Source organism: Pestalotiopsis fici (genome assembly GCF_000516985.1).
Source record: "Pestalotiopsis fici W106-1 unplaced genomic scaffold PFICI_Scf_2, whole genome shotgun sequence".
NCBI classification, from domain to species: Eukaryota; Fungi; Ascomycota; class Sordariomycetes; order Amphisphaeriales; family Sporocadaceae; genus Pestalotiopsis; species Pestalotiopsis fici.
In genome coordinates this window covers 3,127,576-3,154,921 of record NW_006917092.1, presented here as the reverse complement: position 1 = coordinate 3,154,921, position 27,346 = coordinate 3,127,576, and the positions used below count along the sequence as shown (strand labels likewise).

At 49.8% G+C, this 27,346-nt stretch overlaps 9 protein-coding genes across 9 annotated transcripts; 3 read left to right on the top strand and 6 right to left on the bottom strand.

Annotated features, from left to right (window-relative positions):
- Window positions 1-332: 332 nt before the first annotated feature.
- PFICI_03137 (uncharacterized protein) lies at window positions 333-1,580 on the bottom strand (the record flags this gene model as incomplete). The annotated part of the gene is made up of 1 exon (XM_007831718.1): window positions 333-1,580. The coding sequence occupies one exon, from the start codon at window positions 1,578-1,580 to the stop codon at window positions 333-335; it is 1,248 nt and encodes a 415-aa protein (XP_007829909.1).
- Window positions 1,581-4,639: 3,059 nt separating this feature from the next.
- PFICI_03136 (uncharacterized protein) lies at window positions 4,640-6,006 on the top strand (the record flags this gene model as incomplete). The annotated part of the gene is made up of 2 exons (XM_007831717.1): window positions 4,640-5,461; window positions 5,518-6,006. 2 exons carry the CDS (start codon window positions 4,640-4,642, stop codon window positions 6,004-6,006), a joined length of 1,311 nt encoding a protein of 436 aa, XP_007829908.1.
- Window positions 6,007-6,816: 810 nt separating this feature from the next.
- On the top strand, window positions 6,817-7,278 carry PFICI_03135 (uncharacterized protein; the record flags this gene model as incomplete). The annotated part of the gene is made up of 2 exons (XM_007831716.1): window positions 6,817-6,942; window positions 7,054-7,278. The coding sequence occupies 2 exons, from the start codon at window positions 6,817-6,819 to the stop codon at window positions 7,276-7,278; spliced, it is 351 nt and encodes a 116-aa protein (XP_007829907.1).
- A 360-nt stretch (window positions 7,279-7,638) lies between these two features.
- Window positions 7,639-9,755, bottom strand: PFICI_03134 (uncharacterized protein; the record flags this gene model as incomplete). The annotated part of the gene is made up of 3 exons (XM_007831715.1): window positions 7,639-7,816; window positions 7,868-9,415; window positions 9,493-9,755. 3 exons carry the CDS (start codon window positions 9,753-9,755, stop codon window positions 7,639-7,641), a joined length of 1,989 nt encoding a protein of 662 aa, XP_007829906.1.
- Window positions 9,756-10,235: 480 nt separating this feature from the next.
- On the bottom strand, window positions 10,236-11,301 carry PFICI_03133 (uncharacterized protein; the record flags this gene model as incomplete). The annotated part of the gene is made up of 2 exons (XM_007831714.1): window positions 10,236-11,176; window positions 11,241-11,301. 2 exons carry the CDS (start codon window positions 11,299-11,301, stop codon window positions 10,236-10,238), a joined length of 1,002 nt encoding a protein of 333 aa, XP_007829905.1.
- A 597-nt stretch (window positions 11,302-11,898) lies between these two features.
- PFICI_03132 (uncharacterized protein) lies at window positions 11,899-13,902 on the bottom strand (the record flags this gene model as incomplete). The annotated part of the gene is made up of 8 exons (XM_007831713.1): window positions 11,899-11,934; window positions 12,003-12,159; window positions 12,244-12,678; window positions 12,775-12,994; window positions 13,057-13,179; window positions 13,236-13,245; window positions 13,306-13,609; window positions 13,712-13,902. The coding sequence occupies 8 exons, from the start codon at window positions 13,900-13,902 to the stop codon at window positions 11,899-11,901; spliced, it is 1,476 nt and encodes a 491-aa protein (XP_007829904.1).
- A 2,649-nt stretch (window positions 13,903-16,551) lies between these two features.
- On the bottom strand, window positions 16,552-17,211 carry PFICI_03131 (uncharacterized protein; the record flags this gene model as incomplete). Its single annotated transcript, XM_007831712.1, has 1 exon — window positions 16,552-17,211. One exon carries the CDS (start codon window positions 17,209-17,211, stop codon window positions 16,552-16,554), a length of 660 nt encoding a protein of 219 aa, XP_007829903.1.
- A 1,833-nt stretch (window positions 17,212-19,044) lies between these two features.
- On the top strand, window positions 19,045-19,935 carry PFICI_03130 (uncharacterized protein; the record flags this gene model as incomplete). The annotated part of the gene is made up of 1 exon (XM_007831711.1): window positions 19,045-19,935. The coding sequence occupies one exon, from the start codon at window positions 19,045-19,047 to the stop codon at window positions 19,933-19,935; it is 891 nt and encodes a 296-aa protein (XP_007829902.1).
- A 708-nt stretch (window positions 19,936-20,643) lies between these two features.
- On the bottom strand, window positions 20,644-20,943 carry PFICI_03129 (uncharacterized protein; the record flags this gene model as incomplete). Its single annotated transcript, XM_007831710.1, has 1 exon — window positions 20,644-20,943. One exon carries the CDS (start codon window positions 20,941-20,943, stop codon window positions 20,644-20,646), a length of 300 nt encoding a protein of 99 aa, XP_007829901.1.
- Window positions 20,944-27,346: the final 6,403 nt, after the last annotated feature.

Below are 27,346 nucleotides of genomic sequence, written 5' to 3'. Positions count from 1 at the left end.
AGTCCATTTTAAGCTTGTTTGAAGCTTTTAAGGTTGTCTGAGACATCGTCCCAACGTCGCGGTCTGAACCTTAGATCGACCCGTCATCCCATGCATTGTTTCAGTTACCTGACGAATGGACGTAGACCATGTTTTGCACTGCGGAACTCGAATTTGGGGAAACCAATCTTTGATCACGTGGAATATAGACGCAGGATGAATATTGGGATAAATCTTGGGATAAATGTTGTGGTATCTAAAAGCTTTCTAAATCTAGAAAGATATTCTTCGAAATCAATATGTACTTTTTTAAGAACGTAAACGTCGTGAATAGAAGCAATGTCAGTGGCAGCCTACAGGGCGCTCACAAGCAAGTAAATGGCAATGCTTGAGATTAACGCCGAGACTGACGCACCGACCTTGGAGTTGGCACCAGAGGTTATTGGCTGAGCAGTGCCGGTAGCAGCAGAGCCACTGCTGGTCGCGCTGCTTTGAGAAGACGACTTTGTAGCAACCACCAATGTGCTCGAAGCATTGGCGCTCGTCGGTACAGCACTTGAGGCAATCGAGCTGGTGCCAGCTGCGGTAGAGGCAATCGAGCTGGAGCCAGCTGTAGTAGAGGATTGAACCGAGGAGACCAGAGTAGTGGCAGAAGAGCTTGCAGACTCGGTGGTTTGGGCGGCAGTGGTAGACTGAGTGCTGTAGGCAGGAGCAAAGGAGGAAGTCGTGGCAGCTGCGGTCGTCGTGGCTGGGGCAGTCTTGTATTCTTGGACGGAAGACGAGCTGCTAGTAACCTCAAGGAAGACGGCATCGACCGTAGAAGTGGTGGCGGTGCTGACAGCCGGCGCAGCCGAGGTGGTCGCTACAGTTTCCACCTCGGCATCAGAGTCGGACGACGAGTCAGATGACGAGTCGGCACTGGCTTCAGCATAGGTGTAGCCACTTGCAACAACTCCACTGCCGGCCGTGACAACCTTGCCAGACTGATACTCGATGTTGTAAACCGGCGTCGACGTCAAGGACGTGGTGAGTCCGAGGGTGTGCGAGCAGCTGGGCTGGTTGCTGACGGCCAGATCAAGCGTGCATGTCTCGTCATAGCCCAAAGTGCAAACCGAGTCGCAGATGTTGTAGAGAACGTGGTTCTGGGCAACCCAGCTATCCGGCTCTGCCAGACAGCTAGCCAAGAAGTTCATGCTGTTGGAAGCAGAGAGTGGCAGTTTGGAGCCATCAGTCTTGATCAAGTCGGCGCATTCCGAGGCGTCCACCTCTTCGTATTCCATGTCGACACCTCCACCAGTGATGGCATCAACAGAAGCGGACTTGCCGGTCTGGAGGTAGGCCCAGGCGTCGTAGCTGATATCATAAGCGCCGCCAGACTGGTCAATGCGCAAAAGGTTGACGGAGCGATCTCCATAGGTGAGCTTGACACAGATGTTGTTGCAGTCGACGGAGCCTGGCCAGTAGGCTACGCGATTGGTATCAATCTTACAACCAAGAACACCGACGGAAGACGAGTAGGAGTCGTGGGGAGTCGTTGAGACGCTTGTAGCCGCGGTGCCTGCCGCGAGGGCCAAGATGGTGGCGTAGTTGAAGCCGTACATTGTTCTTATGTTTCTTGAAATGAAGAGGCCTGAGTTGTTGGCAATGAGGGTCAAAGGGCACTGTTGTATCCGTGCTGGGTATACGATGGATCTATGGTTTCCGGATGGGAGTCGAGACTACACTCAAATGAGGTTATATGAATCTGTTTGTCTTGTGTAGTCGCCCGCTGGGCTGGACTGTCTGATTCTGTCAAGGAGTGACTTTTTTTTGGTTGATTTGGATATCGAAGCTCGCTGGGAGCAAAGAATGGACTGCCACAAAGTGCGCGGCGGAGTTGGTGTAGTCTCGCGGAGGTTAGAGAAGGACTGGAAAGAAAGAATGACGAACGGGCGCGGCGAGCGTCGTAAACAAGTACTCCGTAGTAAAACAACAGGAAGGGGGAGGAAAAATCTCAACAGAGAAGATGAAGCGCCGGCTCGCAGCGCCATTGCGCCTCTCTTGGCTGGAGCTGAGGGCCTGAGGCCCAACTGGGAGCCCGGCCGGGGGGAGTCGCGGGTCACAGCAATAGCGCAAAACAGACTGGGCAAACACCAGAATGGAGATGGGAAACAGGCTAGGGGAACGTCCCCCGTCTGTACCTTGCAGTCAGCACTTCATAGCGTACCATCGTAGCACCCTAAAAATGCCCCGGCGCAGGAACGATTCATGATCCTCTGGGCTAGCGTCGGGAATCCACGTGTCTGTGATTGGATGGACGGTTGAAATGAGTACATCTTGGTACCAGTTGGCTGCAGGAACCCGTACCACCCTGTCACGTGTCACGGCACAAGCCTGAGAAAAAGCCTTATGCAAGCTCTAATGCAGGGCGAAGCCAATCAAAGCAGCACGGGAGAAAAAGAAGAAAAAATTCTGATAATTCCCAGAGTCCAGACTGAAAAATTCAAAAATAACGCACATTAGCTGAGAAGAGTTTTGTCTCGTACATAGTTCTAGTCAGCCCACGGCGCAACTATTCTGGAAACTAGTAATGCTCGGCAATTGCACAATTCGACAAGTGCGCGCAGTCAAATCCTTTTGGGCCTTCAGGATTCATTCGAGCGGCCTCTGTTGGCTCCCCCCATGCCCCGTTCATTAGAGTAGGGCGACCGATCAGTGCCTGAAAGGCTGATAGTACGGAATAAAGTCGCAGATTAGCTATGATTAGGTACCTGGAGCCCCCCGGCAGTGCTCAACGTCGAGTGCCAGCGTGGTGGTAGTAGGGTGGGTAAAACAGACATTGCTGGCACAGCCTGGACTTACTGGAAAACATGATACATCCTTGTAAGATCCGTTTTTATTAGACTTTTAGTCTCCCTTTCCCCGCACGGTCACCAAACTTTGCGTTGGCATGAGTTGGCCCAAAAGTGGCCCTGGCCTGGCGGTTCGGAGTTCCTTGCTCAGAACACACGTACGTACGGATGCTCCGGTACGCACACCGACAGTCTGGGTAAGCTGGTTGTATTGCACCATGTAACCGCTTTGGTAACTGTACGCGAGAAACACATTGTGCATCTCTAAGTGTTGATTGTGCGAGTATGACAGCAGTAGGGTGCCGAGTATATTGATGCCATTACAATGTAGTGTGATGACACTCTAGTTTGCCATGTCACTGCATCATCTGCCTCGTCTAAAGAGTCGTGACTCTGGCGAATATTTCTCATACAAGGTCATCCGAGCCGGCCATATCAGTCTACAGAGAGTCCTTCGTTGCATATGAACAGAGTCTCATTATCCTGGATGTCTTTCCCATTGGCCAAGATTGAACTGACGTGCTTCGTTTATTTCGTAAATTTTCTCTGTATAACATCACCATGAATACAATTGCCTGTCTGCGAATGTAATGGGCGTCTAGTGCATCATTAAAGAGTGTTTCTACTAAAATATTGTCTGCCCGCAATGACAGCGCACTGCAATGGGATCAAGGTCCGTGGTTCATATTTCTTTTCCCACAATTTCCTTGAAGCTATAGTTACGCCAGCCGTTTTTGGCTCAGGAATATGTATTGGCCACTCGGCAAATACTGAGCCTTTTCGTGATTACGAAGCACTGTCAGAGGAGAGACTAGGCGGCTTCAAGCCAATAATTAGTTGGGACGCAGTCACGCTTTTCAATTAACATATTTTCCGCTGGTCTAGATCATTCACTGCAGCCGGTATGCACAGTCAATGCTACCGATTCTTGCTTGAGCGCGTTTATTTCGTTTGATATTGAAACCGCTTTCCTCCGTCTGGGGCTGTGCAGATTCGGTCCCATGGAGATGCGTAGAACAAACTTGGAAGATATCCCAATTCTCGTGCCCTAGTGTCTCAATTCATCTTTTGAACACATTATCATCCTTTGTCGTATTATATGAATGATGATGGACGAAACTTGGCCGATGGCTACCCAAGTCAAGAGGAAGAGGCGACAGTCTTCTGACGGTTGTGTAGAACACAATGCGACAGCGAAGAAAGCTGATGAGCGTAGACACATTGAAAAAGAAAAGAAAATCATGAATTCAAATGAGACAGAATGATATTTCCAGCAGCCAAGGCTTGTGCGAAAGGCTTTACCTATTATTCAGTGTGGCTGGCGGTGTTTGCTGGGTCGCCGACCTCGGCGCAGTCGCCATTCCATGAAACAGGGTGGCCGCCAGCCATAGGCCCATACGAATGCTTGACAACATTGGGAGATTTGTAAGTATCTCCAAAATCGGAACCGAATGGTCATTTCATATTTCCAGGACGACAGTATCATTGGTGTTATTCTTGCTACGAAATCGAATATCCCGAGACTCGGACTTAATATCTCCGCCATAGACTTGGTCGGCCCCGATGCGGACACGGCGTCAAGCATACCACTCGGCGCAGCATGCCGAATACTAATGTTTAAATCTGCATGATGCCTCTTTCTTAGGTACGGGAAGTAGATCTGATTAGATTAATCTGATAAAGGCTATATTCTTGGTCCAAAACTTGCATCATAACTTTCCATCATTTTACCTCACTTTCTGGTGGCTCGGAAGGCGATCGCAGCGCTTTGAATTGCCCGTATAACAACCTCGAAATAATTCCAAAGTCTGGAGATACTATCCATCACCATGGCCTCAGATAAATTAACGTTGATCCGCAAGGCTCTCCAACTGTTCTTCCCCATGATGGGCAAAATGGCTATACAGCGCATAGCTGCAGTGTACCACGGCTGGACGTGGCGATACCGAGCTGATGCCAAGAATGTCGTGGTAGTAGGAGGTTCTTTTGCAGGTATTCAGCTGGTCAAGAGGTTGTCAGAGACATTGCCCACGGGATACAAGGTGATCTGGATCGAGAAGAATTCGCACCTCAACTACTCTTTCGTCTTCCCTCGGTTCTCCGTCCTGACCGAGCACGAGCACATGGCCTTTATCCCATACGACGGGATCGGTCGGGGAGCTCCAACCGGCATCGTCACACACATTCAAGACACGGTGGTCGACGTCTCGGGGGAACAAGTGCTGCTCGCATCGGGAGAAGCTATCGATTACTCCTACCTGGCCATTGCCACGGGGTCGTCACAGCCGCTCCCGGTGCAGGTCAGATCAACTGAGCGTGAGGATGCCTGCTACGAGTTGCGGGGAGTTCAGCAAGCTATCAAATCAAGCCAGAGGATCGCCATTGTCGGAGGCGGGGCAGTGGGTGTTCAGCTGTCCAGCGACATCAAGGATTTTTATCCCGACAAAGAGGTCACCCTGGTTCACTCGCGCGATAATGTGATGAATCACTTTGGCAAACGCTTACAGGACTACGCACTCGATGCCCTGCGAAACGAGCTCGGAGTCCGTGTTCTCCTAAATGAGCGGCCAGAGATGCCTGCACAGGGTAATTTTGCAAGGTCTGCAACATTGGCCTTTTCTGATGGCCGCAAGGAGGATTTTGATCTGATTGTAAGTCCGCGTATAATCGATTAGTCTCACAAGAAACCTACTAATCAGAAATATAGATTGGCTGCACAGGACAGCGACCCAACTCAGCCATCCTCACATCGTACCTCCCTAGTGCCATCTCAAAGGAGACTTCCCGGATCCTGGTCGATCCGACACTACAAGTGTGGCCACAAGACACGCCGATCAGCCATAATCTGCCTATATTTGCCTTTGGAGATGTGGCAGAGCACGGAGGGCCCAAGATGGCACGTGCCGGGTTCATGCAGGCCGACATTGTAGTGGGCAATATTTTGGACATGATCAATGGTCGGGTGCCTTCACAAATTTACAAGCCAAAATGGTTTCTCGAAAACGCCATCAAACTGACTCTAGGAAAATCGCATAAAGCCATTTATGCCATGGACAGCGATGGCTCTGATGTTCTCATTCCCGACAGAAAGAGTACCGCGCTTGATCTGGGCATCAAGCATGCTTGGGGTCAGGTTGGTGCTGACTTCAAGTTGGCTGGGGCACCACTTGCAGAGCAATCAGGAAAGGACAGATAGGGTGAACATTACAATCAGGGTAATCCACCCTGTCATGATAACTCAAAAGCCTAATCACAAGGTGGACCTAATTCAAACTTTGCACTTATTTGAAAATTTGCCCATTGTACATATGTAAAGCATTGTTGCTGGAGCTACGATCAGAAGTGAGTCAACAACCCCAAGATCAGGAGAAAGGGAAACGTTTTGTGAGCCGGTACTCGTAGAACACAAACCCCAGATCCCTATCCTCCCGAGAGAACGTAGATGTTACTTGGTAGCGCTTAAATGAAGACCAATGCATTGAGACGAGCATGCAGCGACACCGGGAAAAAAAAAATAAAGACCTTACTTCTAATTTTGAAAACGGATGATCATTATTTACTCACACACGCACAAGATATGCGTGGTAATATTTGGTTCTCGAACGGGAAACTGTTTAGAGATTGAATATGGCCATATGAAGGTCACGTGATCTTCCCATACGTTCCCCCCGCCCAAGAGATCCCTAAGCGCATTCCCATGGCACGAAAACCACTGTGCACCATCACTGTATAAATACTTCCGACATTCAGATTCTGTCTGCAAAGTCAAGTCTTTCCTCATTGCCACAACACTCAATCTCTTTAGTCACGAGTTCCAATCACAATGGATCGAAAGAAGGAGCAGGGAACTCTCATCGGTACGTCGTCAAATTGTTGAGTTCCGTCGAAATCGGGACACCAAAACATCATCCACAAATGGCAATGAGAAGCGCCTTCCTCAGCGACAAGGGACAAGCTGTATGTACTGACCAAAAGGGGCCGGCTTGCAGATCGGCATAACAAGGCGATGGCTGCGATTCTGCGACGCTTCCTCAACATGACCAAGGCGGCCACGGCGCCGATTCCGAGGGACGGCGCACTAGACACCGAGGCCCTCAACCAGATGCGGATGGAGACGGAGACAAATGCCTTGGTACGAATGAACCGCCTTTTTTTTTTAATCCGTCTTTATAACGATCTTTGTCCACTGCCTTCTCACGATGCCTAGTGGTTTGCGTACATACTAACAAGCTTGCCGTGCCAGATTACGGAAATCCAGAACCTCCTCGTCATTACGCGAGAGATCAAGGCGCTCTGGATCAAGGGCCCGCTGCGCAAGCCCGGCGAGGACGCCGCGCAGCAGGCCGAGCTGGACGCCAAGGCTATGCGCGTCCAGGAGCTCTACAATACGCTCATGGCACAGCGGATGGAGGGGCAGAAGCGCGACGCCGAGGCCAGGGCGCGCGGTTCGGAACAGCAAGCGGCGTGAGGGAGTGAGTAAGGGAAGGGCGGGGCTCCTTCTCGTGGAACAGCATCTTCTCAAGACCCAATGGCATGGCGTCTATGCGGATTTTTGGAGCTGCCGCAGGTCTGTTTAGTGGCACAGGTGTGTTTGAATTTTTTGAGGCGTTCGGCAAGACTAGGATATGGCTGCGATTACATCGATACCCCAACGTTGAAAAAAGGTGGTCACCAGGCGTTGACATGGTTTATCTACTCCAATGAACTTGGGCTGCTTTGTGATCTCTTATTTCGATTCATCTATACAAAGCTGCAATCTATAAATGCATTGTGCCTGGCCACCGACAGTGGCTGGCTATTGAGTTTGTGGCCGCTTCATCACAGCGCCTTAACCTTCACCACCCTCGACGTCTTCACTTTCGTCGTCGCCCAGCTCAGCCTTCAGAGGCTCGGGCATATCGTCACCCTGCCCAGTGCGCTTGCGGGCAGCTGGAATACCACCGGCAGTTACCCACAAGAAGTAATCAGATTTGAAGTGGTCGATCTGGTGGAAGAAAGTATGGAATCTAGAGCTGATCAGTTACACTATCCCAAACAACGTTGACTGGGGTGCTTACGAGTTCTCCTTTTCCTCAAGGTCAAAAATGCGCTGGTAGATGTGCTCGTTTTTGAACTGCTGGATCTCCTTTTCGTAGTTGCCAAAGTCGATCGCAGGTCGCTCAAAGCTATCCTGGGCTCTTTGATTGTAGTTGTGGAAAACGGGGCGCTCCAGTAAAAGTCCCAGACTGGGAGCCTTTGGGATACTGATTTTGTCGTCACGGTACGTTTGAGAGATGCGCTCCATGTCTGTTCCGCAGCGAACCACAAGCACCGCCATGCCGACCATCTTGCGGATTTGGTGCATCATGAAGGATTGGCCGTGGACCTTGAGAGAGAGCCATTGTGTATCGTTGATCTGAACTGGTTCGGGGTTTACAACAAAAGATTTAATGGTACGCTTGGCAGACGGGTCTGTAGCATTCTTCTGCACCGTGTAGTTGTGGTAATTCTTCGTTCCCAGGTACTGGTTCAGAGCTTCCTGGAGCTGGTTCAGGCGTTCTGGGGTGATGCGGTATCGGCGCTTCGCTGCCACGTAAGCGGCCTTGATCCTCTTGAGGGCGACATCCACAGGATTAGGCTCTTTTGACTCCTTCATTTCCTTCGGCTCTGAGGGTTGCGTCGAAGTAGCATCGGCTTCATCTGCTGCGGTTGTCTCACTAGTCACATTATCTTGGTCCAACGTGGTCATGACAACATCGGTGTCCTTTGTTGTTGTGTCATCCGCAGGTTGTGTTTCCGTGTCGGCCTTCTCAGCAGTGCTATCTTGTGCGTCATCCTCGGCAGGTTCGTCGATCTTGACAATCTTGGAGCCCTGGCTCTCGGACTCGGCAGCATGTCTCCTTCGCTGGACACGTTCGCGAATATCTGGGGCCAGGCTGTCAAGAATAGGTTGGATATCATTCTTCTCCACGTCCTCCCAAAAGTTGGCAACGTCAGCCAAGCGCTGGTTGTACTGCTCCTCAACACCATGCTCCTTGACCGAATCGACAACCTTCTTGCCCAAAAAGCTCTCTGGGTGAGGCGGCAGCAGGCAATAGCTGGGCATCAGGTACTCGTACCATCTCGAATCGCAGGCTTGGTAGCAGCTAAAGGAATTGTTGGTTCTTTGGATACCCCAGACTCTGATCTGAGGCGGCAGCGCGTCGTTGATCTTTTGAAGAATGTCCGGATCCTCAATGATCAGCTTTAGGGAAATGACATTGCCGGCCGCATGTACACCCTTGTCGGTTCTCGCAGTTCGTACCAGACTCGACTTTCGTGGATCGTCGGCGTTGACTTTTGAGATTGCCTTGGCCGCAACAAATGCGCCAAACAAATCTCCTTCAATGGTCTTCTCCTTGTGGTTGATCTGCAGACCATGGTATCCCGTGCCCGCGTATCCAACCATGACAGCAACCTTGCGCTTCGGTCGGCGCTCCTCGGCCTCGATCTCTTCCTTGGGGAACTGGATGCTCATGTAGCTCTGCTCGCCGTCGGCACCGACGCGTCTACCGCTCTCGTCGACCTTTAGCCGCTTGCGCTCTCGCCAGTCATTTTGGCGCTCGCGCTTGTCGCCACGTTGCTCGCTGCGATGTGCTGCGTTAGCCCGCATTGGCATGGGTGTACTACACTGCGCCGCGAAGAGGATGAATATCAGACTTACTTGGCCTCCTTGTGCGTGAACTCGTGCTTGCGACCGCTGCCTTTTCCTCCGCGACCGCCACCACGTCGATTCCGTCCTCCACGACCCCCTCGGCCACCGTCGAACTTGCGCTTCCGGGGCTCGCCGTCTGCTGCAGCGCCCGACTCGCCGTCTGGAACATCCTTGGTCTTTGCTGGTTCGGCAGCAGGCACAGGCTTGTTGGATTGCGCCTCAGAGGGAGCGGAGCGCTGAGGCTCGGGGTGAGATTCCGATTCGGGAGCCATTGTGAAAATCGCAAGCACAACCGCATGTCTCACCTAGAAAAGAAGGAGCGTGAAAGACTGAAGCTGTCGCGGAATTCTTTCTCGTAACGAAGCTCTACTAAAGGCCCCGCCAAAAAATTTATCTTATCGCAGGCAAGTCCGTGCACGTACTGAATCGCTAGGCGACCTGGTGCTAGAGTCAAGCACTAAAGAATAACAAAGCGCTGAGCTTCCACTGCCCTTGTTGTATTGTGCCTGATTAATGCAACTCAATAGTTCACTGCCAGTACAGGGAACCCCTACCTCCGATATTCATAGTGCTTCATGTTAATGTGTGCATGATCAATTATATGATATTCTTTTTCAATGGGCCTACTACATTGCCTCATTTTCAGTATGCTCTTATGATCATTTTGGTACGAGAACAAGCGGTCAATCTGTATTTTCTTCTACACAAGACTTGGTCTCCATACCCAGGTACATTTAGACACATCGGTGTGTTCATCGGAAGTATGGAGCGACCACCGCCTTTGCAATATTCCAGGCATCGTCAAATGCCTTGACCAACTCGTCGGGCAACGGGCCCTTTTCCAAATTGACCAGATTCTCCTCCAATTGAGCAGCGCTGCTGGCCCCGATGATGATCGCATCGCCCTTCTCCCGGTCAAGTTGTCCATGGTGGCTCTCCCATCGCAGCGCCGCCTCGGCCGTGCTGATCCCAAGCTTTTTCGCAACCGGCCTCACTGCGTCCAGCGCATCAAAATACGTCTCGTTCCAGTATCGGCCGCGGTAGCTACGTCCCTGCATCCTCTCTGGGTCAAAGCGGCTGCCCTTTTCCAAGTCGGCAATCGCCGTGTCTCGCTGGTAGCGCTCCGTCAAGAAGCCGCCGGCGAGGGGGTTGAAGGCGTAAAAGGCAATACCATAGTAGCGCAGACAAGGGAACAGCTCCGGCTCGACGCCGCGGTGAATGCCATTGTACACGCCCTGGTACACGTCAGGCCGCTTCCACCCATGGCGGATGCAGAGCTCGCTAATCTGGGCCACCTCCCATGCCGCGTAGTTGCTGATGCCAAACCGCTTAAAGTAGCCCTGCTTGTACAATTCATTGACTTCGCGTAGAGTGTCCTCGTACGGGACCGAGTGGTCCGGCGCATGGAGGTACCATAGGTCAATCTTTTCCGTCTTGAGGGCGGCGAGAGAGTCCTTGAGGCCTCGACGCAGGTCCGACGGCGTGTGGTTATACTTGAGCTGCGCGGGTACGGGTGAGAGCTTGGTATCGAGTACGATTCCGCGGTCTTGCCATCCAAGAGCGCCAAGGAATTCCTCGGTCGAGCCCCCGGCATAGGATCGGGCCGTGTCAACCTCGATGTGTCCGTGAGCTTGGAACACATCCAAAATCTTTCCTGCCTCCTCGAGCGAGTGGACACGGGCTTGCTCAGCACCTACCATGCAGTTAGTTTCATCATGTTTTGCTCAGCGGCTTGATTAACAGTGGGTTTTCCCAACCTTCTTTCCCCAAGGTCATCGACCCAAAAACAATCTTCTGCGGTGACTTTGGTTGCGCCATCATAAGTGTCCTGAGGTCGAGAGTATAATGATGGGAATAGCTTGGCTATGACCAGGTATGAGAGAGCAAACCACGACTTGTCAAACTTGCTTGCTCTGAAAGCTTATATCGCTGTTTTGAAGGCTGCAATAAGTGAGGAGTAGATTGATGCACACGGCCGGCATCGTCCATGCCTCCGACCATTGGCCGATCGGCGTAACGTGATTGAGACACGGGATGTCGACATCGGAGGACAGCTACAGCCCGCATAAAGTTACGCCACAGAGTAGATACAAATCCACAAATATATCCATCGATAATGTGTTGTAATATTCACATTATCCTTACTGCACGTATCGGATGGCTGAGAGCTATAGTCGTCAGAGCTCATAATGGGGCTATAGACTACGCTCATTCACGTATAGCCGATTTTGGACACGCCTGTGCTTGAACAGTCACCAACTCCCATGCGAGCGCACCAAAACAAGCATCAGTAGTCGATCAATTTTGTTCATTGGTGGGTACATATATATGCAGTGCTTGCTATATACACTTTTATCCTCGTCCTATTTGCTTTCTATCACTGAGCCTCGTTTCCAATGGGTCGGCAATCTCCGCCTAGTAGGTGTAACGGAATCCGCGTTCGCGCACCTCCTATACATACGGTTAGCTATCATTCTCTTCACGCTCATTCTTTTCAAAACAAGATAAGGTCCACTCACATCTTCTTCGTGCTCCAATTCCTTCTCACCCCTGTCAGCAGCGCGGTTGTCGAAATAGAATTTGGTATCCACTATCAGCACAAGAATGATGCTGAGCAAGGCACAGGCAATGGCTGCGTATAGACCAGGCTTGTAGCCCGTCGCGGCATCTTGCGATCTAGATTTGGCAGACTGTCAGCAAGGCGATCTCAAGCAGGTCTCCATCAGTTCAAGATGGTGAGGAAGGGCTGATCTGCTTTACCTGAATACCAGACTACCAGCGATACCACCAATTCCACCAAAGCCGACAAAGGTTGCGCTGCAAAAGGCCCGCTTCCACTGGCCTCTAATGTTGTTTGCCTGGTAGGCCAAGGCCGCCGGGACATTGGAGTTGGCGCCCGCAGTGACGAGAAAGACGCCAAAGTAGCGGACCGACGGGTTGGGGTGCCAGCCCATGATGGGAATACCAATAAGACACAAGACCATGTTGGCAAGAATAATGGGGCCGCGGATGCGGTAGCGGTCACCCAGCCAGCCGGTTCCGAACATGACGAAGCCGGCAAAGGCGTAAGGCGGCGCGACTAGACATTGCGAAGCACCCACGCTGAAGCCAAGGTTGGTGTTGAGGATGATGGGCATAAAGTAGGCCAGCGCGTAGGTAACGGTCGTGGTGTTGAAGAAGATGAGGGCGTAGCACCTACATGAGAGGGAAAAGAACAAAGCCGTTAGCGCTTTTCAATTATGTTGACATGCACGAAGAGTTGTCTCTTTGGGGCACCGTGGAGGAACTCACCAGATTTTCCAGTCTAGACCAGCTTTAAGGAATTTCGTGAGCTGGAACTTGGGCGTTTCCGCATCGCCTCGGTCGGCGTTAATCTTCTTAACAATCCAGGCCCGCTCATTGTCGTCGAGAAACTTCCAAAGTTTGCGCTTGGAGTCGGGGAAATCGACCAGGAGCCAGTAGCTGGCTATGGCAATCACACAAGTGAGCACACCTTCAATGATGAAGATCCCTACATCATTCCAAGTCAGTAATTGAGAGGCTAGATTGCCACAAGTCAAGACGCCCACTTACACCGCCACCCAGTCAGATTTTGAAGTCCGTTCATCTGCATGAGGCCGAAAGCAAGAATTCCAGAGAATCCAGAGGCAACGCAGCCAATAACATAGAACAGCGAATATCGCTTGCCGACCTCGTCTGTCAAGATGATATTAGCATTTCAAATTCTTGGTGATGCGTGGGCTACAGCTCACATCTTGTATACTATAATCATTCCATCAGTAATCTTATTCATGGTAAGTATTGCTGGAAAAAGAGACTTACCCAGGTACTCAGCAGATAAACACAGCTTGGGAAGAATCCAGCCTCGAGTATACCAAGGACACATCGCAAGGCAGCAAGTTGGGAAAAGTCCTTGACAAAGCCAAACCCAATCATGACAGAACCCCAGAGCAGTGTGATGACGGCGAGATGGATGCGCGGTCCAACCAGGCGGATAATGACGGTTGACGGCGGTTGGAAGACGATATATGTTACAAAAAACACCAGAGTTACGATCGAGTATTTGTTGCCGACGAGCTCCAGCTCCTTGGCCATACCGGCAATGACGGCGGCTGACAGGTTGGTTCTATTCCGCCACACAAAGTCCAGTCAGCACATTGAGAGTCACACAAGCCCGCCTGTTTGTTTTCATATGCTGAGCAAGGGAATCCTCATGTCGTAGACGTACCTGTCCATCAGCGATATGCAGTACATGACGCCGACTGTTACGACGAGTCGGCGGTCCACGCGACGGACAATTCGTCTTTGCTCCTCGGGGGAGAACTCAGTCTCCCAGGCATTGGTAGCCTCGGTGGCCGTCTTGGTGAGCTCGACGTCTGGGACATAGTCCACGTCTGCTTTTTCAAATTCGTGGGACATGGTGGCGACGTTTGATGAAAGAAAGCAGGGGAAAGTAGGAAAACGGGGAAGAGTAGAGGGGGAACGCTTCCAGATGATGATTTTCCCAGAGCGACACGGAGCAAAGGGAAAGGGGGAACCAAGTTCAAAACTTCAATGCGTCCTCATCGTGGGCTATATACCTGGGTTATGAGTGTGGGTTGTGTGTCCATTTGAGCTAGGTAGGTAGGATCCGAAAGACGTGCCTCTTTTCACTCTGGAATCTCCGCATTCTACGGAAACCCTGTGACCATTACTTCACGACCAGAACTACTGGTTACCCGCTATCCTGGGGGTGCATCGCAGCAACTGACATATGCGGCCTAGTCGGTGAGAATGTATCGGATCCCTGCATGGAACTGCCCAATGCCAGTCGAGAGATGGATGGTGGTCTACATAGTATTTCTCGGGTATCCTTGGCACAGGTCAACTCCTCATGGCGGGCAGGGGAAGGGAAGAGCGGAGGAGGGACTCGGGGGGAGGCAATGAGTGCCCCATGTATATGACGATTCTCCAAACTCTCGGCAGAAAGCCCCCCCCAGTCCAGCTTATCTTACCCCACAGAGCTGGTTATTTACCCTATCTAGACTGACTGCTATAGAGCCGTGTGGTGCACAGCGGCCAACTCTAAAAGAAAGCTACTTGCAATATATTAGGAAGACCGCGTCGTCGCATAGACCTGTTCTGCATTAGCCCCAAGCTTAGATTAGGTAGTCCCATACTCTCAGAAATGCTTCACTTGATTCAACGACATGTTCGTTAGACTCGGGAAACCTTACCGTTTACCGCTGATGTGTTTTCAAGTTCCTTGGTGCCCGCTCGTCTTTTTGAAAATCTCCACAGATTCCACTTATTTTACCCCGGAGTGTGGACCTGGGGTAAGAAAGACGACCAACAAAGATGCGGGGGAAATGGGCTGAGCGCCCAGTTTTGAGACAAGCGAATTGCGGGGGTGCTCTTGACCCAATATGGTTCTTTGCGCCGTGATGCCTCGGGAGGCGTAGCTAATAGAGGCATCAGTCGTGCGTGTTTTCTGATATTGAATCGAGCGTGATGTATCGTGTAGCTCTCTAGGACCTTCGACGCAGTCGTATCCGGCAAGTCGGATGCCAGCTTGGCAAAGGAATGGTGTGCGTGCCTACATCTGCGTGCAGAGTACCATCCATGTGGTAACGGATGGGAAGTTTTGGTCTCTCTGGGCTCAACTAGTAGGTTGTTCAGAATGGCCATCATGGTCTAGATCTCTGTGTCTATCCCGATTATATGGTACCCTATGCGGCAGATCATGTCAATAAATAAGCCATACGAAGCTTAGGCACACCAATAATACGACTACATCTTCAAAAAGGCAGATCTTTCTTTGGAAGCGGTATGGCGGCCACGTGGTCAGCATTTAATCTCAACCTTCTGCCCTTGCCTGTTTAACCTACATTCCACACATTCATTATCGTCCAATACTGTGTTACCTGATGTTCACTCACTCTGTTTGGTATAAGCACTCAGGAGGGTGTGGTTGAGGTATAAGTAGACCTAACCAAGTTGAGTCTCGGTCGCGAACAATGCTCAGAGCCGCACATTCGCTAAAAACGCCTGCTATCATACTAGACTTGGCTTCCTTCTTGAACCTCGGTCGTCGCGACTTGGCGCTACTTATGGAAAATGATGCTCTGGGAAGTGCTGAATGGCTCTCTAGCCTTGGAGCGGCGCCTGGGCAAAGGAAGTGCAAGCTGAAATGGTTGCGAATGACCTCGACGGGTCGGTGGTCATGGTGTTGCAAGCCGAGGTCAATGTTCGTAGGATCAAGCCACCACTTGAGGATGATCACTAGAGTTCGTCGACCTGATAATCGGAAGACTCGATAGAGAGACAGTATCGTCGAATCGCATCTCTTTCTCTGTTTTGATTGTGTGACCCCTTCGTGTTTCGTATAAACTACTGGTGTGATATGGAAGAGTACGCTGTTCGTATTCTTTCGTTGTGTTATCGCGGGAAAGGTCACAAAACATACCCGACATTTGTAGGTTGAATATTCATGTCATTTTCTTTCTGACCAGAAAACCTACCTTCGTGTCTACTGGATTGCCCGCATTTACTCGTTGATGCATGTCCTCGGCTTCTCTTACCCCACTGCCCGTTCTACTCCGGAGAAACATGACTGTTTGAGAAGAATGGATGGGTTATCTGGAAGCAAGATCTCATTCTGCGTCTCTACTCTTTGCCTCGACGGAGAAAAGAGCAAGTGGACCCAGCCATGAGCAACCGGGACGAGCGGAGTAGGTCATGTTGCTCAGTTGAGGCAGTTTATTTATATATGCAAGACCCTATAGATTGTTCCGGGCCCCGAACGTTGCAAGTCTCAGCTTTATTCTCCAACCTTGGCCTGAATGGTGTCTGGAGTGTGGCTTTAAGAATAATGCAATTCGATGAATAGCAGGCAGAGTTCACAAGTCGAGAATTGCCTATCAGACAAATGCTCATTCCCATACAAGAAAAGTTGGTTTTGCATTTTCTCCACTTCCAACTACAACATCTGCTACCAATGTATATAATTTTTTTTTCATACCCTTCATTTTGTACATTGTGGCTGTCTTGTAGTAGTGACAAAGTAAGAACAAGATAGTTTCATTTCCATCAGACCCTGGCTGCAAGCAAGCTCATGTAGATACCCCAAAGCAGGCCGATAAAGTTCAGAAACACAATCCGCTTCTCCACGGGGATACAGCTGAAGCTGATAATCGACGCAAACGGCCAGATCTTGAAGCCCGCGAGAATGAGTGGAAATGTCTCGAAGCGAACGTTGTGTCCAATCTGCGCAGCCGACTGGCCTTTGAGCAAGCCCATAAGGACAAAGAAGGCAACCGTGTTGACGAGGGCCCCGATGGTGATACAATCAATGAACCACTTTGTAAAGGTGTTGCTCCAGTTGAGTTTGGGTGGAGCATCACCGACCTGGGGAGTATAAAGATGGTGGTGGTTGTCCCCAGAGGACTCGTGTGCCTCCATCATGCCCACCTTCTCGTCGTCGTCGCCCTTTTCCTTGCGGCCGCTCTCGGCATCGCGCAGCGGGTCACGCGGGCGCTCGTAGGCCGGAAAGGTGTACTCGAGGTACTGCTGCCACTTGTAATTGGGCGGAGCCGTCAGGAAAGCCATGGCGACGAAGCGCAGGAACTGAGCGGCGTCAAAGACAAAGGGGCGCTCGGCGCGATAGGCGTCGAGAATCTGCGCCAATACGTTGGAGGTGCTGGACAGCGCGGCCGCAGCCAACGTCGCCTTGATCATGGGTGACGGCATCTTTCTCTTTCTTTTTATCCTATGGGCGATTTCTTGCCGATCCGTGGGTATCACTGGCGATGAATTTGCGGGTTCGAATTGTTTTTAGAGACTCGCACGGTCGCAGGCAGCGGTTCAATCAATCGGGTGGCAGATCGGGGAGTGGGTATGTACACAGAGAAACGAATGTCAGGTCGCTCATTGAAGTGCGAACCCTTGATGGTTTGACAGGAGAACGAAGGGAAGAGTTTTTGGCTCGCGGGTTATCTTGGCAGATTGCGAAGCCTGCTGAATTGCTTCGGGAGAGGGACAGAGAAATAATGTTGAGCGTTGCACCCCCAAAAAGCCAAGTACGTGTAGAGAGAGACGTTTCAGAGTTTAGGACAGCGAGAAACTCTCAGCACGATCAGCGCGGGACTTCCCCATAACGGCTCACTGCCCATGGTTTCGGGCTGATTAGCATTTTGTGGTCCCCATTAAATTGGGTTGAGTATGCAGAGCGTTGGTCTTTTGAACTGATGTCCTGAGTATGGTGACTGACTGCCTTGGCCCAAACTACTTCATCCGTAATCAAAACTACGGAATATGAATAGTAGTCGTCCCCACGGTGAGAAATGACGCTGGTTCATAAAGTGTCGCCTAGAATGCGAAAGGGCCATGACGTTATACCCACCCGCCACCAGGTACCGAGATGATAAGGCGCTATTTTGGGTCCCTTCCGTGGGGCGATAACGACCCCCAGAAATTACAAGGAAGGTATATAGGGTCCTGTTTCCTGAAGCAAGCCGAGAGACTGGAGTCTAGTGGGTTTCTAGGCTGCATCTAGCAGGTTTTGGGCCACTGGAACGATCTTTTCTAGGCCCCTACGCTCGCCTACCAATTGTTGCAGCAAGTTTCAACGAGTTCGGTTCGGTCGTTCTGGACACGAAATGGACCCCGACGCCGGCAGTCCGGAATTTCAGACAGACATGCGAGATATTAGATCGGGGCAAATTCTGGAGATCTTGATCACTGCGCCCGTGACAGACCAGTTTTCATCAATTGACCAATGATTAGGGGTGTAATTATAATAGCAAATAGAACCAAGCACCTGCATTGATGAATCGTCCGTAGATTCGCCAATTACAAGAGGTGGGCGCAGATGTCAACCAGAATGAGTCACTGTGAACAAGAAGAAAAAGACTGCCCAAATTCCCGGGTTCACCAATCACTGGGTACCACATCTCACCCACCTTGCACACCCCGTAGTGATTGAATCATCTCACGATCATAAAACTATTGCGCCGGCTATGTTTGTGCTTTAAAAATGAATCATATTCAACCGCCTAGCAGCCAAGGGCCTATTATAGCCGAGCTGAGTGATGGCTGCTTACTGCATTCTCTACCTAGGTGGGCATCATGCCTCTCACATGCCGTGTATCTGCCTTGCCCTTGACCCCGGACAAGGTCTTTTTAGTGAGGTGTACTGTACTGCGCCACGGGACCCCTAGTGCCCGTGAGTCACTTTGCACCAAGAATTCTGGGTACCAACGGGACGACGCCGCAAGCCAGGAGCTTGGAAATCAAGTGCAAGTGCCAATGACGATGATTTTATCACGTAGTATAGGATTGCCATCCATGACTATAGCCATCAACTTCAATGGTAGGCATCAGCCCTTATAAGATTCTCATTTCCACGCCCTTCTCCGTGCTCAAGTCTTTTGTTGCATCTCGACAAACAAGCTTACATTTTTCTCTCGCCGCCTCGCGCGATCCATCTTGCTGCGAATCATACAGGCGTTCTGCCAGCTAGCTGTTACCAACATTTGTACAGAGTCTTCATCTCGCATCCACATCAACACAGAACCAACCAGCATGGATTTAAACATATCCAGTCCAGTGGACCAGACGCCCATATCGTCTATAATACTCAAACAAATAGGGAGATGCTCGAGTCCAGCAGCTGCAGAGGCTCTGGCACCAGATTCCGATCAGCCGCAAAACGCAAAGTGGTTGCAGCCCAAGAGGCAACCACGAAGTAACCGGGACAGTCTATGCGCTCGCATGAACCACAACAACCGACAACGGAAAGCGACGCAGCAGTCCCGGAGATGGGTCATTGACAGCGAGGACAGCGTCGACTTGGCACGCAGCAGGTGCTGGCTGCCGAGCGACGCTGCCCGCAAGAAGCCCCGACTTGAGCGACAAGAAGCCTTCCGAGTGCCCGAGATGGTGTACATATCCGACGTGGTCGAAAACGACGCCGAGCTGTACCGCTTGGGGCTCCTGTACGATGACGACCATGTGCGAGGTTCCGGCTTCAGCCTCAACACAATCGTCCATTCCAATCCCGTCTATCCCATTCGCCCGGCTAAGCGTGCACAAAGAGGTATCAACACTCAGTATCTCGACGGCTGGGGCGAATGCGACGAGGATGGTCCTTTGATACTTGGTCAACTCTTGACATCCACTTTGGATGTCCCATCAACGCCAGAACAAGAACAACCAAACATGTCTTATCCAACTCCGGCATCAACTCCAAGACATAATGGCGATTTTGTGGGCAACAGGTCGGAGTCTGAAACGCATACAGAGGGCAGACAATCCGAACTAGAGGAGGATTTCATTTGTGATTGGGACATGCTTCCACGGTTACAACGGGAGTATTCGAACACGAGCACTGTCGTCGAAAGTATTGAAATCGACGCAGGGGTGGCACTCGAGACTTGGATAGTTCTGGGTGAGACTTGCAGCGAGTCTCATTAGGGCGCCTTCTTTCTCGACTATACATTGCATTCCTCAAGATGAAGGAACCGACCGATTCCTGCATTCCAGTCCCATGATATTGGGCTGGGGTACAAGGTCTTGTTTCAACAGTCGAGGGTGAGATGCGTTTAGAGGTTTGCGGGGATGGTCGTGATGCTCAAGGCCTTTCAGCCGGCTGAGCGAGCACATGTTGCTCTGAGTTGCATAATGGGTACCTAGAGGACCGACCCCGCACTATGTGCTGCATCCGATGGTGTTACTCTGAATCGATAGCATTTCCCTGGAGTATTGGTTTTTCGCTGATATCCATGGAAGCGTCTTTTGTTTCCTGGTTATTTTTTTTTCTGTATTTTTTTCTTTTTCGTGTTTTCTTTTTCATCATTTTCATATGGTATCTTGCTTCAGCGTCTTGTCTTGGAGCATCACGATATTTCTAGCGTTAGCACAAAGTCGTTTCTTCCTGACAACCAGACACACAAATGGTGTCTCGATCCGTAGTCTCAATCGTCCTCATCCGCGCCGGTGAGAGCCCGTAACATAATCAGCTGCAACTGCGTTTCCATTCATGGTGGGGTCTTTCGGCCCCCAAAACTGCCAGCTAAACCGTTTGGTCGCAGCCTAGCTAGGCCTCGGTCTTTTGGCTTTCGCCCGTTTCCGCCCGAGTTCAGACAGTAAAAAGTAGGGCTCCGTGGATGGAGAAAAAAAAAATCAGAGCCCAGCCATGATGGGCTTTGTGCAGTCAGATGTCGCAGATTGCAGACGAGTTGGTGATGGTACGGGCGTCCAGTCCCTCAGAGCGTTTGACCGCGGCCTGCCCCCGCTCGGCGTCGCAGGCCGGTCGGGGCTCTTGTCCATCATCATCTCTGTCGTCAACAGAATTGGCGGCGCCTTGACAGTCTCCTCTCTGGCCGTCTTCTTCCTGGTGAGTTCTGCCTTGTCAGGCGATCGGGATCGCGACCGCTTTCCAGTCGGTGCGTCAATCTCCATGGCCATGGATGAGGTGTTCATGTTTGCTCTGATGCCTGCAGAGTGGGGGGTGGGGGTGAGAAGTGAAAGTTGAGAAGAAAAAAAGAGTGATGTTGAAATCACAGAGTGAAATTCATGCGAAAAGAAGCAAACTGTTGAAGAGGGAACGGAAAAAAGAAAGAGGACGGCAGCGACGAAGACTGACGGACACAAACACGACAGTGAGAAGAAACTGTGGTGTAAGAAGGAATCGTCGTCAGCTCTCTTTCGAGGCGGGGGAAGAGGGGGATTATTATTTTTTGTGGTGGTGGCATAGTGGCATAGCTTCGCCGTTTCCGGATCTTGTCTTGTGGGGCTGAGCAAAGCTATCAGGTTTTGTCGTTGGTCTCAATTTGCTATCGCAACACAACTGCTACTTGTTTGCCTCGGCTTACTGTATATGACCGCATCGGCATATATTATCTACTTGTCATTATCTTCAGCATGTTAAATTGTCCACTACTTGCCTTTTCTTTGTTAAATCACACATACGGTCTGGCTGACTGCTGTCTACTTCGAGTATTCACCTACGTGCGAATTATTTATCCTCTTTCCAGTAACACCCATTTCAGCAGCTTTTGAGGGTGCCTTGACGGCGGCCTTGTTTCAATTTACCTCGATTTATTCTGCTCTACCAATGCAGGAACAGATCTAGATCATTTGCCAACATTAGATCCCTTTTCCAAACTTCTTGGGCACTTCTGGCAAATGAAAACCCCTTGAACCGTTGGACTTTAACCAATGCGCTTTTTTTGCGAGTCAGTCATTCAAGCAGTGTGTCATGATTAGGGCAAGCATATGCGAAAATGTTTCCCATGTTCCATGTTGATTAAGGGACAATAATAAGGCTAAAACCATAGATGCAATGTATGTCTCTATTTAGGAATCCCGTTTGCAGGTTTTAGTTTGTCATCTCCATCCTTCCTCCCGTCAGTTTTGCAATCTGCGCGATAGCATTCATGATACATCGTGCTCAAGTTGACAGATTTCACATGTCTGCGTTTCATATTATGCAATAACATGAGTCGACTCCAGACGCCAACTGAATCGCAAACATAATGATATATTACAAGTCTACACGTCCTACAAGGTTGCTAACCACTTGATACAGAGTGGCTACAAGAATGAGCGTGAAGCACAAACTATGCTGTCGGGATGAAGATGTCGAATATTTATCTATCTCTTAAACTTTAAGCCTTAATAACAATCTTTTGCTCGTAAAACTCATGATGTGCGGTCCGGCCTTCTGCGAAAGTCATGTCCGTGGAGCATTCATCATCTCCTTCACATTAGTTGGAAGCAATCCCGGATTATTTGCAAAATGCTTGTTATTCTTGAGCAGATGCTTTGCTCTTGTGTACTACTCATACTATATTCATCAATTCAAGTTCTAATAAACGAGTTGCATCCTCACAGCTTGGCATCATTCCCCAACCTGCCGAACGCTTTACTCCCTTGCATGAACAGGCGAGAACCGTGAGGTTTTCCACATGCTATATATTCTTGAAAAGGATGTATGAATATCTAAAAGGCGCCCCAACGCTACCTCTTTGGTATGATCATGCCCCTATTCATACGCAGAATGATATCCAAGGCCTGCACAGACCCCAAATTGACGCGATTGATAACACATTGCAAAGTCTCGGCACATTTTGAAACAAACGAAGTGGCGCATCACACGCTGCATGAAGCTGTATCATCCTACTGGACGCATGGGTGATTCAATGAGGCTGTGATTGCCATAGACGCCAGCTCTGATACATTCCATATCGGAGAAAGGGAAAATCAACTTGCTACGTTCACAACATAAAATTGAGACCGCCCCTCAGGAAGGAACCAGTAGATCATGCCGGAGTTTCTATTAATCAATCAAAGATATGGGGAGTGGTTTGGTCACGACAGAATTATGAAGAAGCGAGAAGCAAATTCAATTGAAGCGGTACGTGAACACAAGATCAAAGGTGAGTATTCTGTAGAGAAAAACACTGTGTCATGAGACATTTGTTTGGCAGTCATCGAAAATCTATCCAAGTGGCATCTTGAAACCAATATGCTTCCCTCGTATCTTATATATATATAAATGCGTGCTTCTTCGACGCAAGGCGGTATCTTTGGGTGGCATAAGTTCATGTAGCACTTGGCAGATATTTCTCTGATTTCTCTGCTCCTTGAATCAAGGTAAATAGAAGTAAGTTAAAGCTAAACTTTGAACTTGACAGTGGACACTATTGGGCAATAACGGTTGCATCGTGATAGAGTCAAAATACTAGTTAACAAGCTGCAATAATTGATTGCAAATATAGAGGCATATTCGTGTATCCTATAAAGATGATGTCGCGATATATTGCTTCATATCTGTCAATAAGAGGCCACGGATCTGGAGCACAGGTCAAGACCTTCCCTGGCCAAAACAGTGCAACTCAATCATTATTCATCAACGCCTTTATAGCTACCTGGGGGAAACAGGGCGATACTGGCACAGTCGACCTCAGGAAATATTCACATTTTTCAGCGCTATGAGAAGGAACATTATATCTCGTTTTAATCTAACTTTTCGGCTCTTCTGACTTGAGATAGGTTGCTCCCCAGGTGCTGTCTCAGTGGCCTAATGTGTATAACTAGGTTGAAATCTCGACCTGAACATGTTCTCATATTCAAATGTTTCATGCATCACGTTGCCCTTGTGAGTCGAAATCGGATTAAACATGATCGCCTGTCTCGATATACACTATTGTGCTTTCAAGAAGTACGTTCTACCTTTCTGACACCGAATGCTACATCCAGTATGGACCATGATGTAAGATCTATGCCAAGAATTACCACAATGATCTTCTGGTCCAGATCTCGCGGGGTTGGCGGACAGTCCACACACTGGTGGCAAGGTGATCGCTTCACTTAGACCAGCTTGATGTCATCCAAGAATACCCCAGATGTGATCGGCTCGACAGCTGCATACCGCTTCAAGGCGATCAAGCTGTAGTCTCAGTGATAATACCGCCAGTGCCTATCACGTAATTGCGGGCGTGGCGACTACTCTTCCGAATGAACCCGACTCTGCAACAATTTGATAATAAAACCGCCCCATTTATTATGATCATTACTACAGTACGTTGCAGAGAGGAGAAATTCGCCGTGCCTCAAGCCGAGTCTGGCGTCTGATCTCCGGGATCAACCATAATTGCGAGGGTCCAGTGTATATAGTGTGGGAGATATTGCAGATTGTTACACCGACCCCGAACCCAAAGACAAATGATAATGAATCTACAAAAAAAAAGTGGTTTCACTCACCGGAGAAACCCGCACTTTTCGTATTGTGGGCGGCCTTGATATTTTTTGTATTTGCGTCGAGTGTCCAGGTTCCCAAGCACGTGGCTCTGGGGGTCCAAAAATTAAGTAACAAGAACCATAATATTTCAACTCGGGATCAGCGCTGCACCCTTTGCATCAAATAGAATGGGGTGGGCTGGAGTCACTGGAGGGTCGAATCTGATAAACCCTCTCGCTCCTCTCTTTTGGACCTCGAGGTCCTCTTTTTGCGGTCATCTCCTCTTTCTCCTCAGGATATCGGCTACGACGGCCACCTCACGATGTATGTTGATGATCTATTCGCCTCAAACGAGCGATTGCATTGCAGATAATAGAGGACTATCTGTGCTTGCAGTATCTATCAACACGACCCCGCACGACAGGTCAAGTGAAGATGGAAACCAAAAACAGTGGTAGGGCCGGGTTTGATAGAAGAGTTTTCGGAAGCAAAGTTGGACCCAAGAGGGACGTGAAATGCGGGATCCGCGCTTCCACTTTACAGATTCTTTATCCACTACCTACCGTGTAGTACTCACCCAAACTTTCACGATAAACGAGTTACTTTGAAGACTGGGAGAAGATCTCTCTCCACTCCATACTGCATTCCCCCGTACTTTGATGGCCGGCATACTGCTTTATCTTCTGCACAATGACATGAAGCATCCCCCTCACAAGGCTCGATTTATGTTGTCAGTGTGGAGGTGGATCTGGAGCAGTTCCACGGTCGAGACCATGGTCAGTCCTTAGGGTCGAGGAGAAAGAGGTACAAACGAGACGGTTCATGTTACTTTCCCTATCTTTTCAGCAGATCATGGCAACACACAGGGTTACGTAAAAATCGGTGGATTCAGACACGCATCTCTGAATACCCAGAAAGCTACTTGTTGTGGCACTTTTTGATAATGTGAGTGAGGTGGGAACAAGCTACACTTGCATTGCCCGACATGGTCAATTCGTGGCTCGAGCACTGATAAGTTTATCCAGTTTGTCTCCGTTTCCGTTTTTTTGCGATAAAATGTTTCTCACATCGTATCGAGTCAGTAACATTCGTAGCGCGCACAGTAACAAATTTGTGAATACGGGAATTTGGTCAGACCGTTCATCTCTTGCGCCGCATCACGACCTCGTACTGCATGTTGATCATCCATAAGATGCATTGATCTGGATCCTCACGTAAGCTGCCTTTTTATTACAACATCCTACGCCCAGACATTTCAAACGGTGCGATGATGATGCGATGACACTACTGACCGTTCGTCAAAAGTGCCCGTCTATCGAGGTTCGGCGGCTCCAGAGTCAGTGCGAACCCCATACCGGCCCATTACTACTTACAACTAGGGATTAGGACGACATCATCCATCAGGGTGTTTGTATGTACCATTTCGGCATTTTCTCTCCCACTCTCACTAGATCGGGGCTAAAAATACACCGATTGTAGTTTTACACTTGGCGCTCGGAAGACTCTTTCCCGGACACACTAGAGCAATGCCGAAAGAACAATCATGAACTCAAACATGTCTCTTTCATGAACAAAAGCTCCGGCGGCGCTCAAATGCCACAAAGGAAATGCTTAATGAAGACGGTATAATGAGCAATCAATCGGTACCCGGGGCAGTTCGAGTACCCGGTACTTTCCGAATCGGGGCCTTTGTCGCTATGCAATTCGGGATGCCGTTCTGTCTGCTATTCCCCTTTCAGGCGGCATCGCCGGGGAGTGGTGGATCTTCCCTATGGGCGTTATGGGGGGGCCCTTGGGGGGGCTTCTTTTTGTGAAGGTGAGAGAGGTGTGTGGAGTTGCGCTTGCTAGCCACCCCGGGCCCTGTAGGCTGGTATAGTGCCGGGTTATCTCAGACTATGTCGATGAGATTGTTCATTATAGGCAACTGAAGGTGCAAATCCCCTCACTAGTAATCTACGGAATACGGATACGTACCACTTTGGCCCTCCAATGTCCAGAGCCCTTTCAGTGCCTTTTCTGATCTTTCTTCGCAATACTATGGTACACTGTCTTGGCGAGGGTCCATTCGCTGCTGCCCAAGACCAGGCTAGAATATGTATGCAGATCCTCTATGGTCAACCCTGCAAGGCTGCTCGGCCGGGACTTCTCTTATCCAAAATGCAATCTTATCAGACGGGATTCATGATATTGCGTGAGGCAGATAGATAGGGATGGTAACATTGACCGGAAAGTTTCGAGCAGATCCTTGCTGTTCGGCTGTTAGCCATTTTGTTTGCTTGAAACATACGGCGCTCATCTTTCACCCTTTGGTTTCTTCTAGATGTTGTTTTTGTTTCTACTTCGTTCACATCTTCGTCTTCAATATACCACTACAAAAACTTGTGCCTACTGTGTATTCCCTTCCATGGGACCCCCGTATCGGCACTTTTACTGTCCTGCTAGGTTGTCGCAATGGATCGACGTCATCTACCGGACACTGGATTCAATATTCAAGTGGATGTCACGTAAACCAGGTGGAAACTGCGGCACCTGCTAAACCCCCCTGGCCCGACTTTAGTCGAGTACTATCTGGGTCTTTTTAGAGTCTACACTAGGATCTTGCAAAAACCGTCAGTGGTAGCCAATCTGACTGGCGTACGTACATACTCGGCACTAGGTAGAAGAGCCTCACCGAACTTTGCAGGGCAGATCGACGCTGTGCCACGACGGCTAGTCGGAAGGACGTCAAAAGATAGGAGAACTCTCAGAACTCCAACAACGCATCGTGAGATCTGTGATACCTCACCACTACACATGCATGCATGTATGCATACATACATGCACTGAAGTTTCAAAGTCTTATCTTGAGCTTTGTCAACACTCAGATACTCTTGGCCACGCATTTGAAAGCGTGCAACGCGTGATAGGACGCGTATGAGGCCTCTTGGCCCACGGCGTACATTGCAGTATGCAATTACAACTAGTGGACCCTTATGCAAGCAAAAGAAGAGCATTTGCAAAAGTGCATCGGTGAATGCCATTTCCAAATCCATGATGAGCCATGTCAAAGACAAGCAACAAGAATCAATACGGAGGCGGCCGCGCGCCCACGTGGCGATTGACACTGTCTTGCCATGGACGCCTGCGGACTATTGATTGTTC